General features: G+C 47.5%; 1 protein-coding gene across 2 annotated transcripts in view; it reads right to left on the bottom strand.

Moving 5' to 3' along the window:
- Positions 1 to 16282, bottom strand: part of LOC138511073 (coiled-coil domain-containing protein 158-like) — a 1302957-nt gene that overhangs the window by 660158 nt on the left and 626517 nt on the right. For both annotated transcript variants that reach the window (XM_069626572.1, XM_069626573.1), the window contains exon 5: positions 8906 to 9037. In XM_069626572.1, coding sequence (XP_069482673.1) covers positions 8906 to 9037 — 132 coding nt within the window. The remainder of the gene's footprint in view (positions 1 to 8905; positions 9038 to 16282) is intronic.

The raw sequence follows: 16282 nt of genomic DNA, 5'->3' as shown, positions 1-16282 counted from the left end.
GAAGTATTTATCTTAAGCAAATACTGAGTGAATGAGGTATTAGATCATCCTATGTAGCTTTGGAGTTCTGTAAGCAGACAGATGACTTGATCAGGGAAAGAGGGTGGGCAAATGTATACAACTGCTCAGAATCAAACACATTTAAGATATATCCAGGACAAGATGTTTTTACTGCTGTATTTTAGATGACTTGTTCTACAAATTTGCTTTGTTGTTTATGTAAAATCAATTTTCTATAGGGGCTGCGAGTGTACTCACACCTAAAGTTATATATTATTTTACCAATCGTTTTCTTTTAATTTATAGCCTGAATTGGTAATATGTTTTGAAAGTGCATGTAATGGAATTGTTTCCTGGTTTTTAATTGTATTATATACTTTCCGGTTTTACAGATGTATGTGCCAATACCAATACTTGAATTAAATGTTTCTTGCTGTACGCTTGTAATGGTTTTATGCTGAATAAAAGTAAATTGAAATGAAACAATTTTGTGAGTCTGCTTAATTCCCCAGATTTACAGATTTAGTAATAGGCTGACTATGCCAGGCCTTCTTAATGAATTTTTGGCCTGGGACATAGGTGCCTTCAGGGTCCCCCAGGATCAAAAGAAATGTAGGTATCCAAAAAATCTGGTCACACAAGAAGCAAGTGTAATCCCTTAAAGTACACTTTCCCACTTCATGCTTACTGGAATCAGAAAAATAAACACGTCCCATTGCAAGGGCAATTTTAGTAGTTCACAGAGAGGGTATCTGTGTTCTAGCAAAGGTGCCCAACACTTTTAAGCAAAGCAGGCAGCATCCACAAGGAAGGAATACAGGGTGTAGTATTAATGCAGGACACAGATCAGGAGCTGTATGAAAAAGGAACACTTATCCCAGCACAGTGGTGACGGCACCCCTCAAAAACATGTACATGTGTAAAGTGGACAAGCCAGTGCATGTTTCCCTCTCAAGCAATAAAAGTACAGCATGGGCAAGTCTATTACATGTTTTCCTAACCAATGGGTACATGGACAGCATAGGACGGGCCAGGCAAACATCCCTCACAAACAGATACAACATTGCCAGGTTCAGTGCATGTTCTGTAGCACGCGTTATGGCACAGCATGCCAAGGACTGTGTATGTTTCCCTCACAGATAAGCTACATTGGCAGAGCAACTGTTCACAACAGATCAATGCAAGCTTCCATCACACACTAGTACAAGTACAGCAGGGCATGTTCCCTCAACAGACTACTTGCACAGCATAGGCAATGACATTGCAAGTTTCACTTGCAAGGAACAGGTACAGTCAGCACCAGCTTTAGATTCATGCAGTCTGCTAGCTCACATGCACATGGAGAGTTCTTCTTTCAAATGACCCTCAACCCCAATCGGCAGCTCTTACCAGTGATCATGTGCTGGCTGGGCGTGGGGCATGTACATGGGGTGCACTGTGCAATTCTGTATGAAAGTTTTGACTCCCACGCCTGCCCAGTATACCCTCTCTCCAAGGAGGTGGAGGGGGACAGCTAGGGAGCAAACCCTAAGACTGCATGGGAGTGCAGCTAGGCAGGATCTTACACTGCCTTTTGGAGAACATGTTCACTCCAGTCAAAGCTCATCAGCAATCCTCTATGTTGAATATCACCCCCATGGACGTATTAGTTGCTCCAGCACTGCATTTATGCGGCATACATTGTTCCATCATCAAATGCTACCTTCCCAAATTTTCAATTTGTTTAATACTTACGCTTAATGTTTGACCAACATTTTAACATCAGAAGACCCACATAAACATACTTTCAAAGACAGCAAGGCTTGGCCAGTATATTTTGTATATCTTTCTAAGTTAGCATAGGAAATTGCAAGTTAATTGTGCATCTTTTCTTTGTTAACTTTCCATCAACTGCTAGATAATGCTTGCAGCTGTTAATTCACCCATACAAAAAGAATTTCAACTTTTAAATAGGATGTGTGCCCAAAATAAAGTCAATTTTGTCATGAAGCAGTTTTAAAGTTGAATAAATAAAAATAAACATTGCCTCCAATGTAACTAATCAATTGTGCGGTCAGTGATCTGAGTCAGCCCTTCAAGCATTGCTTAAAAGTTGGATCTATCAGGTTAGCCATGCTTATAAAAATGCTTCAGAATAAATGTCTAGCAAACACAGCACACTTTGGCCTATTCTGAGACTATGTGGCTATGGCTCTTCAGCTCCTTGTTGCTGAACTTGCATGAGGACCCTAACCCTCCCCCCCTGCTCCTACCTAGGAGGTGTACGTTGCCCAACCCATTCTCTGCCACCAAAATTTTAAGGAGGGTTCCACCATGACTCTTGACGTACTTGGTGTGAGTGCCTTGGTTCTATGTTGTATTATTAATATTCTTTAGTCCTAGGCCTACATATTTTTTTCTAAATTTGTTTATTTATAAATTGCGCACAGGAGAAACTATACAGTAACATTGCTTTTAACCTCGCAGAGCGTATAAGACAAAATGTCCCATCCCCCCACCCCTGTGTCCCAAGTGGGCATTGTTTCCGGGCCTCTTCAGCCTGACCAGGCGGTGAGCTGTCGCCCATAGAGTGGAGGGCTCTCACGATCAAGCGTGGCTTGCAGATTAGAGCTGGGTAGCTCTGGTCATAGTCTAAGACTGGTGCCCAAATATCGGCGAATCGGTGGAGCAGTCCCGCTTTGGATGCCGTGACCTTTTCAGCTATCAAGATGTCCCAAAGTTTAACCCACCAGAGGATCATCAGGGGTCCTTCCGTGTACTTCCAGGTGCGAGCCACTGTGATTTTAGCTGCTAACCTGCTAACTAAAGTTGCCCTCCTCCCAGTTCTGGGTTAAGAGTCCGGGAGCGGTATCCCCAGGAGGACTTGCTCAGGCGTTAGAGGAATTTCCACCTGTGTGATGTCCTTTATGGTGGCCAGGCATTGGGTCCAGAACTCCCTTATCTTGGGGCAGGTCCACCACATGTGAAAGTAGGAGCCAGGGTGGCCGCAGAGACGCCAACAGTGGGGATCCAGGGCCTGCTGAAAGTGATGGAGGCGCAGGGGGGGTAGTACCAGCGCAAGAGCAGTTTGTGGGCACATTCCCGGTTAGTGATGCAACGAGATGCTGTGCGAGTTCTTGTCCAGACGTCCATCCATGTGTGATCCTCAATAGCATGACCCAGGTCCGCCTTCCATTGGGGCATATAGGAGGGCCTAGTATGGAGGGGGTTTTCCTGCAATAGTTTGTAGAGAGTCGAGATTTTTCCCCGGGCTGGCAGGTCCTTCAATGTGAGCTCTAGCGGGGCAAGGGGTTGTGTTGCAGCCGCCCAAGTCTGGGGATGGGAGCACCAGGGCCTCAGTTGGGCCTCGGTAAATCTGTCTGTCTCCGCTAGCTGAAAACTCGCTTTACAAAGTTCGAAGGTGAGGGGGGCGTCCCCTGTGAAGAGCTGCCCCAGAGTTTCAAGGCCTCTTGCCACCCAGTTCATAAAGTTCTTTGGGTGTGCTCCTGGGGAGGGTTGAGGAAGATTGGGGAGGATGCGCTCAAGCCTCCTGGGATTCTTCGGTGTCTGCGGGCCCACTCCCAGGCCTTTGTCGACTGCTTCGTGGCGGTCAACACTCCTGGTCAACTCCGGCGTAGTGCAGTAGGGATAAATGTGAGAAAGCGAAGGGGGAGGGGGATGCGGGATTGTTCGATCTCTACCCACTTCGGGCGCCCAGTGGCAAGTCTCCATGCTTGAAAGTGGGCCAGTTGTGCGGCTATTTGGCATTTTCGGAGGTCCGGCACGCCCAGTCCTCCCAGTCTCGTGCTGGCCATCATCGTTCTCTTAGGGATCCGCGGTTTCTTGCCTTTCCAAATAAAGCCGATGATTTTCTTTTGGAGCCGCTGTAAAGGGGGAAGAGGGTTTGAGGTTGGGAGGGAACCGCAGGCGTAAAGGAAGCGTGGGTGAAGGTTAATTTTGCATGTTGTTATGCGACCCAGCAACAAGATCTCCTGTGTCTGCCAACGGGCAAGGTCCTTTTCCAACTCCACGAAGAGTGGGGGGAAGTTGGCCTGGTAAACATTCGCTGGGTGAGCGGGGATCTGAACCCCCAGATATGGGATCGCCTGGGTGCTTCATTGAAACAGGCTGTGCTTCTCTAGGGCCTCCCTCTCGCCTGAGAGCAGGCCCACTCCGAGAGCTGTTGATTTGTGGAAGTTGATGGCGATCCCCATAACCTCCCGAAGTCCTGGATTTCGGTCAAGGTTGCACTCATGGAAGCTTTGATGTTCGCAATGCTTAGCAACACATCGTCCGTGTAGAGGGCAATTTTGTGTTGGGCTGAGCTGATCCTCGGGCCACTAATCAGGGAGTTCTGGCGAACTCACTGGGCTAACGGTTCCATGGCCAAAGTGAAAAGCAGGGGGGATAGTGGACATCCATATCGCGTTCCGCATGTGAGATGGCTTGGGTCCGAAAAGCGGCCGGGTCTTATGGGCTTGATAATTCGCTAAGATCATCCTCCTGAAGGTCGAGCCGAAGCCGAAGGCCTCAAGGGTGAGGCGCAGGTAGAGCCAGTACACCTTGTCGAAGGCTTTGGTTGTGTCCAGGGCCAGTTGTTGAGAGTCCTGACTGGTGACCTCTATTAGATCCAGTGCCCTGCGAATGTTGTCTTTCGCCGATCTGTGGTATATAAACCCCGTCTGATCCGGGTCTATGATGCTCGGAAGAATAGGTGCGAGGCGATTGGCCAGGATATTGGAGTATATATGGGCATCCAAGTTCAACAGAGAGATGGGCCTATATGAGCTGTTCTCATGGGGGTCATTTCCAGGCTTGAGAATCAAGATCATGATGGACTCCTGCATCGCTGGGGTCACCGTCCAAGTGGATGCGAACGAGTTGAAGAGGCGGGTCAGGGGGGCCACTAATTGGGGGCGGAAGAGTTTATAGAATCATGTGGAGAATCCGTCCGGGCCTGGGGCCCTGGGCTTTAGACTTTTAATGGCTTCCTCCACTTCCTCACTTCTGATAGGCGTTTCAAGTTCTTCCCTCACCTCCAGGTTCAGGGGCGGAAGCGCCGCCTCTTGGATGTAGGAGCGCTGCTCATCTAGGTCCCTCAGGACAGTGGTCATTATTTCCGACTGATGGGCGGCTGCCAATCGCAGTTTCTCGTGATCCGTGTAGTTGATCATCCCCTTTGGTTTTTCTGCTCTTTTCCTTAGCCAGTTTACTGACCAGCAGTTTGTTAGCCTTATTGTTATGGACGTAGTACCATTGTTTGGTTCTGGTTAGCAGGTTTGCTGTGACGTCGGCGTAGTGTGCCTCGAGCCTCTTTCTTGCCATTTGTAGGACCCTATAAGATTTTGGGGACCAGCCCTTACATTTGTGGGTGGCCTCAGCCTTACGGACATTGGCTTCCAGGGCAGCGCGGGCCGCCTGCTTCTGTTTGTGAAATGAGGCGCCTTGGGCGATCAGCTCCCCTCTCAGCACTGCCGTCATAGCGTCCCAGGTGTTAGCCGGGGAGGTGTCCTCGTCATGGTTTTCAGTGAAGAAGTTTTTAATTGTTCTGGCGATTGTGTCTCTCACTGCCATGTCCCCCAAGATAGGGTCATATAGGCTCCACTGGCGGTGGGGAGGAGGATCTGGGTCATGGGACCGCAGGGAAGAAGGGACCATGTAACGAGCCAGAGTGTCCCTCCATTGGCTCAGAGTTGAGGAGCGAATAAAATTTAAAACTGTCACTCTGGTGCATAAGTGCCTATATGGCAAAGCCCCAGGCTACTTAAAGAACAGCATAGTGCCCTATGCTCCTCATAGACGGCTGAGATCGGAAGGTAAGTGCCTTCTGGTTGTTCCCAAATTCAGATTGAAATCTGGTCTGGGCAGGTCCTTTGTGGTGTTGGCTCCACAACAGTGGAACAACCTTCCTGAGGCTCTGAGAACAGAAAATAACCATCTGGCGTTTAGGAAACGTCTCAAGACATACATCTTTAAGTAAGAAATGTAGTCTTTTATCATCCAATGACAGCTCAGGGTTAGGAATTGGTGAGGCTCTGTCTCTCACTATATTTGTGTTGTATTGTTCAAGCGCCCTGATGCCCACGGGCTACCGGCGCTATACAAGCATAAATACATACATACATACATACAGGGTGAGCGAGACCGGAGCATGGTCCGAGAGGATCCGGTGTCCAATCGTAACATCGTCCAACCGGCGAATTAATATTAATTAAATAAACCGGCAGTATGTTCGAGGCTATGAGAATTAAATAATTAAAGTTGGTAGCCTCGAACAATGGGAAAATCCCATAGGGAAATATTCGCGGTCGAATATAAAAAGTAGTTTATACTGCCACCAGTCAAAACTCAATCAGGGGGGACAGAGACGTTCCCCCTCGACTAACAGACCCCGGGGCAATCGAATTGCCCCGACCAGTACGTCCACAATATGATGGTTTGTACTGGTTTCTGTTAATAATTTGGGACTAGTAAAGCCAATGGTGACTTTACATGCCCTGGGAGACAGTAGTCAGTCCCAGGGTATGGAGTCTATGGTGGGGTGTCACTATGACACCCCGGTGTTACTGCACGGAGGGTGCTGTGTAACACACATAGTAAAAACACATGAGACCCTATGGAGTAAAGGACCCCATAGCCCATAAAACACATTAACAGTCAAAGGAACACCATAAATCATGTCCAAGAGTGGGAGAAAAAGAGTCTCACTCTTGGCAGGAGAAAAAAACAAACTCCAGAAATCCAGCAAAGCTGCTGGGGGACTCACTAGGTTGGGAAATTCAGCCTAAAGAGAGAATTATCCCTAACAGCCGGGCGCCCCAGGAGGTTGCGCAGGCGGGAAGTGCTTTAACTCCCTCAAAGGGCGACAAAGTACCTTAATGGAGCGGGCCTGCAGGGTAAGATGGCTGCGGCTCTATGACCCACTTCTGTATGGTTCAGGTTGCAGGGGTCGCAGGCAGGCTCCCTCCGGCTGGTAAAGATGAGGGGTGGGCAGGGGCGCCCCAGGAAGTCGGTGGTGTGGATTAGTCAGCAGGAGGGGCAGCCCCCGTGGGCCTCAGAAGACGAGCACACTCCCAGCAGCAGGGCCCCCAGATGGAGGTTGGTGGTGGGAAGGGCCGCCACAGAGAGCAGGGGGACCCTGCGGCAGGGTAAGAAGGAGGCAGAACCCCAAGGTGTTGTAATAGAGGGTGGCCGGGGGTCACCTGAGTAGAGCGCGTTTCCCCTCCCAGGTGCTGGTGCCACGTTGATGATAGTGGCTGATAATGTCCAGGAGTCCCCCCACCAGGAGAGTGCCCACCGGCAATTGGAGTGTTGCCCCCGGCTCCTATGGGGAGATGTGGTGGTCCTGCTGGCAGGGCCCAATGGGGCAAGGCTCTGGCGAGGTAGCTGGCTTCAGAGGAGGAGGGCGGGAGCAGCCACCGCGGGATCCCTCGGGCTAAGAGGCCCCAACCAAGAGAAGAGCCAGAGCGCCGGTGTCACGGCCGTGGGATGAGCAGGGCCAGCTGGAGGTGCGGGCGGCCCCCGCGCAAATGCTAGGCGAAGCTGTCGGGGGGAAGCAGCCGGCGGGACCAGTGCGTCGCCAGTGCACCCGGGATCCCTCCGGCTGGGGGCCTCAGCAGGAGGAGGAGCCGGAGCGTTTCGGCTTGTGCAGGCAAGCACTTCTGCGTAGAGGGCCGCTGCGGATCAGGGCTCATCCAGCCGGTCAACCCGGTAGGCAAAGTGCGTGAGGAGCATCAGCGAAGTCGGAGCCCCGCCAGTAACACATGTGGGCAAGCCGGTCCAGGCAAGAGTGCTGCTGGTGTAGAGCCAAGGGATCAGGGCCAGCTGGGAGTGCAGGTGGCCCCACACGGGAGCTGGGCGATGCTGAGGGGCGGGAGGGAGCCAGTAGCATCAGCGCACTGTTAGTGCGAGCCGGAGGGGATCTGATCCCCAAAGCTGGACCCCGGCAGGCGAGGTAAGGCTGACGAGCTGTGGGGGCAGGGACTCATAATTGCGGCCGCTATCTTGGAATTTGCAGTGCGGGCCCTGGAGACCGATTCCCTCACTGCATTTTCTGTGAATCTGGGGCCGTTAAGCACCCAGGTTGCAGCCGGTGATGCAGGGGAGGCTCCGGTGTCTCATCCTATGTCGTGCTGGCGGTTAGCATGGCAGGAACCAGCAATATTACGCTAATGGCCGCGGACCCATGAGGAGGCCATCAATGGAACTGCCACATCGCTGGCACTCCAGGCCACGCCCGGCCTACATATTTTTAATTCATCCAGACATGTGACGTGCTGCTCAAAACATGTGTCAATAAGCAATAGCCTTGCTTTAACCGCCATGTCAGAGACTCATAGAAATGTGAGTGCTGTGATTTACAGCAGGGCACCCCCTAATTGCAAGAGAACATTATGTAGCTACTTTAACTCAGATTCATTTACATCACTTTTGTAATTCATGAAAGCAGAGGGAATATCCTTCTCTCTGGAGCCCCCTGATGGCGAGCACGCTAGGCAGCTGCTTAGTTTGCCTAGTGCGTGCCCCGTCCCTGCTGGTTACACATATGTTTATAGTAGATACTTAATTTTCTTATTTAGCAGTGCAGAGCTGTAATATGAACTTCCTTTTTTTTGTTAGACCCATGGCACAACCTGGCGCCTTCCCCTTCTCCTTTTAGGTACCCTTCTCAGATGGTGCCTGTCACCTCTTCTAATGCCCGGAGGGAAACTATGGCCTCCCAGTAGAATCCCACAAAGGCCAGATTGTACTGCACCCAACAGTGCTCGCTCAGAATCATATCAAATTGGAAGTTTTTGTTTAATTCAAATGCATTACATGCAAAAGATGTAGATAGATTTTTAACGTGGCCAATCAATAATACAAGTAAAAACAAACACCAAATGTGCAAATGGATAGCTATAATTGCATAAATATGATTGATTACCTTCTCCATTGCTGTCTTTTTCCATAATCTTTGCGGATTGTATTTTGCCCAATTCATCTTTTCCTAGCTGCATGTACTCTTTTATTTTATTCAAACCTGTTGTCATTCTGTTTAGTTTGTGTTTGTTTGCCTCTATTAGGGTGATAAAGAAAGAGAAAAAATAAAATTACTTAAGTGCTGTACCATTTCCTATCCATATATTTTGTTTCCAGCAATGCAAACCTCAATCATTTCATCATGTGTATTTTAATTTTGTATTCCTTTCTTTGTTTTTGCCAATCTAACAAAGGGAACTGCTTTCAAGCAGTCGTTCACACCAGACATCACTACGAACTTCATGTTTTTCATGAACATCACCAAGGGCTGCCAGGAAAAAGATAAACTGAGGTAACCAGCACAGCAACTCACATTAAACCTGAGTCTGGGCTATCTTATTCCCAAAGTGCGTATGCAGTCTTCCTTCTGAGAAAAGTAGAATTTGGAAAGGGGCATTGAGCAGTAATTAGAGCATGAAAGCATGGTGCATTTTAAGGCAGCAGACCTCGTATTACCCACTATCAGGGACGTCATTTGGGGGTTGCCAGGGATCGCAACTCGGACCCCTACGGTCTCCCTTGCTACCACTGTGGTCTCCCATATGGAATCTCTGGGGCACTGGAGTAGTCGAGCCCCACCACCCCTGGTCTGGGGGTCCCAGCCCCGTCCTCACTCATCAGGGTGAAGGCTGGGCCGGGGCTTACAGCGTGAGAAGGAAGCACTCAATAGGGTGAGCTGACCATGACATTTGGCTCGTGTCACATGCCATGCTCATCTACAACCCCATGTTCTCCGGCTTCATTGCGGCTCATATGCAGATACCAGGAGCTTTCCCAGCCTCCTGGTTCCTGTTTGTGAGCCGCATGGATGAGCCGAGGGTGGCATGGAGTGATGGACCGCAGCTGTAAAAACAGGTAAGAAGTTTTTTAAAATAAAAAAGTGATGTGTATTTTGCATGTGTGAAGAGTGTGCCCGATGTATGTATGTGCTATGGGTCAGTGAGTGGTGGGTGAATGAGAAGAAATGCAATAGTGTGTGTGTTTGAATGTTCTGGGCGGGTGTGTGCCTGTGTGGAGAATGCAGTGAGAGTTAATGTAAGAGAAGGTGTATGAGTGAGTGACTGGTGGGTGAATGAGTAGGAATGCAATAGTGTGTGTTTGAATGTTCTGGGTTGCAAACACAGGTGTTAGACACATCTGAAGGACATTTACCATCACTCCCCATAATGTCACTAGTGGGTGATGTCAGAGGTCAAGGACCATGTGATGTCACTTCCGCTACCCCAGGCATTTTGGTGAAATGACGTCCCTGCCCATCATCATCTCCCGTGTTACTTTCATGACTTGTTAGGGTGCCCCCTCGACCCTGTAAAAATAGACTGTAAATATGAGAACTTCCTGTGAAATACTTCACTTGGAAAATCATGGATAAACTTGCATTTCAAAAGTGGTCCATGTAATCAAGAGTTCTGTGAAAAGCGTCTGGATACAAATGTTTGAAATGTAAATTGAGGTGTTTTAAAAGACCAATACAAAATGGCACATTCGAAGTGGATGTTTCAACTCTTATAAATGTATAAAGATAAAGATTACTTTTCTTCAAGAATCAAACTGTAACTTTTATGTGCGAGCTTCTCTTCACAAATCTTGTATGCTCCAGTTATATTCAGTCCAAGCTTCTCTTCACCATTCAGAACTATAACTTGTGCAGCAAAAATAAAGATACGAGTATACACTGAGTTTCACTTGTATTTTGTCACAATTATCAATCAGCCAGCTATCTTTCCAGCATAATCCAACCCTATTTTTATCCTCCGGAGTTTGGAACAGATGGGATTCCCTGGTTATCAACCTAACTGAAACTTCAACCTTATCTGAGATTTGTGGGCTTGTAAAGGAATGGGAAACATTAGGATTTGCTGTGAAGTTACACCTTTCAATAGAACGCTAGAAACACTTTACACAGTGGCATGAGACAGACGCTCCTGCCAACTCTCCTTTTCTATGATTATTGTGGGACAGGGTCAATGAGCTGACCCTGTCAAGAGGGCATGAGGTCCCCGCTTTACGTGGGGTGGGACATCTACTAGGATGTTTACCATAGCCAGTTATGCCCCAGAGGTGGAGTGTGGGAATTGGAAGGGCCTCAGTATCTGTCCCTTTTATAGTTCCATATTGTGAGATTTATTCACTTTATCCTTGCATATTATATAGCCAGCAAGAAACAGCACATGGCCCAATCATTGCATTTAGCCATACAAATCTAGGCCATGTCGATTTGAGGTGTTTTTCCCTCCTCCTCTGCTGCAATGTTCAATATTTCTTTTCTATGCAGTATTTCTTTTCTATGAAGTTTTGTTTGTCTTCATTTATGTTTATGTTTGTGTATCTTCATTGATGTTGAATCTTATTATTTTCTACTTCGTGCTCTTAGTTTCTTTTCAATATGTTTAGCAAATGTCCTTTTCTATGTTTATTGTGGGACAGGATCAGTGAGCTGACCCTGTCTAGAGGGGATGAGGACCCCTCCTTACTTGGGGTGGTAGGTCTTCTAGGATGTTTACCAGAGCCAGGTATGCCCCAGAGGTGGGGTGTGGGAATTGGAAGGGCCCCAATATCTGTCCCTTCTACTTGTGCTATACATGTTTGATGGTTTTTACATTGTTTACGGTATTTCACATGCAGCACACACAGCACATGCCATAGATGTAGTGTGATATTTATTTTTATTCTCTGAGTGATATTTATGTAACATCTCTATAAGACTAAGACCACTTCGGCATTCCAGCTTACAATTTTGTATGCTGGGTTAGATACCTTAGTGTTTGTGGTGATGGTTCTTGATATATATTATGCTTTGACAATTGTATTGTCATTTAAGACATATTCCCTTCTTTGTACATTGACCAGGTGAACATCCTGATGAAGGCGGCATAGGTGTGGATGAGCGCAGAAACTAGTTGGCCTTTCGACTGTTCAATGACATGTCTAGCATTTATATGCACATAGGTAGTCCATGATTGCATGATTGAATATGATTTGTTATGACTGGTTTTTGTATGGTGGTGACTTTCCTGGATCACACGATGGTGGCTGATCTGTAACGCACTGGAAATGTGTTTTTACTGCAGATTGACTCGAAGTCTTGATGAATTGTGCAAGACTAACTGTACGTCTTTTTAGTTTTAAATGTTTACATTTTCTATATTTAATAAGAAAAAAAGATTATGTTGTTATCAACAGCTCTGTGAGCATATAATTAATTGCCCGTTTAGATACATTGCTCCTATTGTGACTAAAAAGCACATACATTATTTATTCACTATAGCAATCTATATATTTACCCTTGAGTATCACCATATTACCTTCTACTTATGCCTGCATGAATTTGTTGAGTGCCACCACCTCTAGCTTAATGTCTGCTGTGCACAATGCTGGCCAGTATCGTTCATCTTGTCCCATAGGACTACATTACCCAGAAGGCGTGGTGGTAGACGAAAGAGTGGGCAACCCAACCGGTAGAGAGCCATCGAGCAACTACATGACTGCAGAGCAACCTGCACATCAGACCTGCAATTCAGAGACACTAAGCATCAAGGACAAGAGATTTTACGCTGATTGAATCTTCAGCTATGCTGCAGAGCCGTCCGCATATCACACCAGTGAACCAGATGCTCAGTGTAGTCCTGTTACTAACTCTGGAATTGACTGCACATTTAGTGAGCCGGCATTGTCAGGCACTGGCAGATATACACACTCTGAAATTAACCATTCTTTTAATAGTATCGTTGCTTGAATAATGTATTTGTAATGTGTACGCAGTGAGCGCGAGTTCAGATAATGTTGGCTGCCTTTGTTGCAGGAATCATGTATTCCTTTGCTTGAGTGTATGTTCGAATGCATACTGTGACAATTCACTGGGTCTCTTTTACTCAACAGTCCTTCCTAGGGGTGGTAATATGCGGGAGGACCTTATAGGGAGGAACTCCCCTCATGGGGATAAGGACGTCCACATGGGGAAAAGCCTCCATACCACCACGACAGCACATAAACCACTACCCCCATGGTCACCCTCTAAATCTACTCTTGATAGTAGAAGCATGTGGTACTGTAAACCCATGACTGTGACAAGTACAAGACCTACTGAGATGAAGAAGAACGTGGGAGGCATATGGAGTGACCAGCTGAAGCGTAAGCCAAGTACTGTAACAAAGTGGCTCACTGGAGGCATGAAGAGCACCAAGGAAGCGTTCAGAAATGGTGTTGATGTTACACGAGGGCAGCGTCAACAGAATAAACAAGAAAGCGAGAATGGACAAAGAAGATCTCATTGCGGAAGCTAGGAGTACATTAAAAAATCCCGGGAGATTCAAAGTTGGAATGCTGCAGCTAGAGAAATCACGTCTCCCGGGGAGCGAGAAAGAAATGGCAGGCCGTTGACAGAGCATCCTGAGAGCCGGCAGGAAGCTAACTCACTTGGGGGTAGCGTGGTCACTGGAAGATGGACTTTCGGGTCCTAAAACAACACAGAGACCACAAGCCTGTTGCGGTGCAGCACAGGAAGCAAGAAGGAGGAAGAAAGGCCCCTTTGACCCCAGGTAGAAACAGAGATGTGTCCCCTTTGCACCACAGGTAACAGGAATGTCAGGAAGACTGGCAGGAGTCCGGGAAGAGGCCCAGCTCACTCTAAGCGCATCAGGAGTCATCTCCCTTGTCGCAGTGGCCAAGCCCATACCATTTCTCAAGCAGGTTAACTCAGGAGTCATCTCTCTCATCAAAGTGTCCAAACCTATATCACTGCTTAGGCAAAGTGCATCAGTGGTGATCTCCCTTGTTGCAGTGGCCAAACGCATAACACTGCTCAAGCAGAGTACCTCGGGAGTCATCTCCCTCCTTGCAGTGGCCAAACCCATATCACTAATCAAGCAGAGTGCATCAGGAGTTATCTCCCTCGTCACAGTACACATCAGAGGACATTGGGAGTCATCGCCTCGTCGCGGTGTCCAAGCCAATACCACTGCTTCAGCAGAAGGCATCGGGAGTCATCTCCCTCTTTGCAGTGGCCCAACCATTACCCCTGCTCAATCAGTCTAGCAAAAGATTTAAAAGAAGGCCACAGAGGAGCCTGGAAAAGATACCTATCATGCAGACGTTAAAGGGAGGCCAGAAGAAGATCTGAGCTTTTCGACTTCCTGGTACAAGTTGAAGGGAATGATACAAGCTTTCTGTAGAAGTGCTGAAGAATTGCTGTGGAGAACTTTGATAAAGGAACCAGGGTAAGACGGGAGTCATTCTCCTGGCCCTGTTTTGAAGGGACACTGAAAGATTTACTATTACGAATTGACTGAAGCAAGCTACCAGGAGAAGGGAGTCATTCTCCTGGTGAAGGAACTTTACTTTTGTTTTTACTTTTGTGTTAGGGTTAGATTGCTAGGTTTCTGACAGAGGAGAGAGAACATATTATTTTTGGACGGACGTTCTGACATGTCATTAAAGTTTCCTAGGTTGAGGCAGGGAAAGCCCCTTAGAAGTAGGGAGAGATAGGTTATTTATTTCATAATAAAGGTTTGTAGCCCCAAACATAACCCGTCCTTGACAGACTCCTCCTTCTATAGTGGGGGTGAGTGTGTATGCTATGTGTGGTCATGATAATGTTGGCTGCATATCGTTGCTTGAATTATGTATTTCCTTGCTTTAGTGTATGTTTGTAATGTGTACGCAGTGGGGGTGAGTGCAGATAATGTTGGCTGCATATTGTTGCTGGCATTATGTATTTCTTTGCTTGGGTGTATGTATGAATGTGTACACAGTGGGCATGAGTGTGTGTGTGGTCATGATAATGTTGGCTGCATATTTTTGCTGAAAGTATGTATTTCCCTGCTTGAGTGTACGTTGGAATGTGCATGAAGTGGGGGTATTTCTTTGCTTGAGTGTTTATTGGAATGTGCATGCAGTGGGGGTGACTGTGTATGCTGTGTGTGGTCATAATAATGATGGCTACTTCTTGTTGCTTCAATTTGTTATTTCCTAGCTTTAGCGTATGATTGTAATGTGTACGCAGGGGGGGTGTTTGTATGTTGTGTGTGGTCATGATAATGTTGGCTGCATATTGCTTGAATTATGTATTTCCCTGCACTAATGTATGTTTGTAATGTACACGCATTGGGGTGTGTTCATATGATGTGCGTGGTCATTGTAATATTAGCGGCATATTGTTGCTTGAATTATATACTTCCTTGCATGACTGTATTATGCCAAAACCCGGGATGCCATCATTGCTTCTATGGGGAAAGATCCCTCCCATAAGGCCAGGGAGGTAAGGCCACTGCCCGATAGTCCCCCTGGGGGTGGTACTCAGTGGGTGGATCTCATGGGGAGGGAAACCCACTATGGAACAAGGGATGACAACTTAGGAGATACACAGTATAATTCCCCAACACCCTCACCTTCCTCACTCTGTTACCCTGCACTAGACATAACCCCACACACTTCCATGTATGTCTGCAGAATAGACAATGTCACTTCCCCAAAAAATACTGGGATGAGAAAGAGCACCAACAACCTAGTGAGGAGTGAAGACTTCACTACTGGCAGGAGCAAGAGCAACAACAACCTAGTTAGGAGTCAAGACCTCACTACTGAGCTGAGGAAGAGACATGGATCCAAGTGGCAGGTTCTGCAGAACCAAAGTGCACAGACTAGATGCCATAGAACAGCTAATACCGTTCATGTCATAAAAAGGGAAGAAGGACTGGGAAGGGAGCAAGGCTCTCCCAGGAGGAAGTGGGAGATTTGAACACCGGCAGCTGTAAAGGAGACGGGACACTGTCCCACTGGCAAAGACATCCCTAGAAGCTCCATTTCAAACGAACAGACACAAGAGGTCTGGCCTCTCATCCAGTTAAGAGGCCTGGAGTGCATGGGGAAGCTGAGATGCGCAGCTCAGAGGCTAGGAGTCAACGCGGATCCACTGCAAGCTGTGGAAGCAGCAAAGGGAAGCTGTGAAAGCCCAGAGCACCTGTGCACAACTTAGAAGCACTGGTAAGCTCTCCAGAGAGGTCGGGGAGAACGGGACAGTTGGCATGACGGGTAGTAGAAGGGATGATCAGGAAAGCGAGTCTGGGACCCGCACCCAAATACCTATTCACAGCCTCCATGCCTATCCACATAGTTACAGTAGCTGGCAGGATAGTACACCAGGTTGCCTGTGACCAACAAAGTGGTAATAGCAGTAGAAGCAAAGTGAGAAGATCATAATTAAAGACAAGATGAGTCTGGGACGTGTACTCACATGAAGAGGGATCCAAACCAATCTTCATACTCACAGTACCTGGCAGGAGAT

The sequence above is a fragment of the Ambystoma mexicanum genome, chromosome 6p (genome assembly GCF_040938575.1).
Source record: "Ambystoma mexicanum isolate Mex_15411 chromosome 6p, UKY_AmexF1_1, whole genome shotgun sequence".
Lineage (NCBI taxonomy): Eukaryota > Metazoa > Chordata > Amphibia > Caudata > Ambystomatidae > Ambystoma > Ambystoma mexicanum.
The sequence above is the reverse complement of the archived record's forward strand: the minus strand, read 5'-3'. Positions and strand labels throughout refer to the sequence as shown.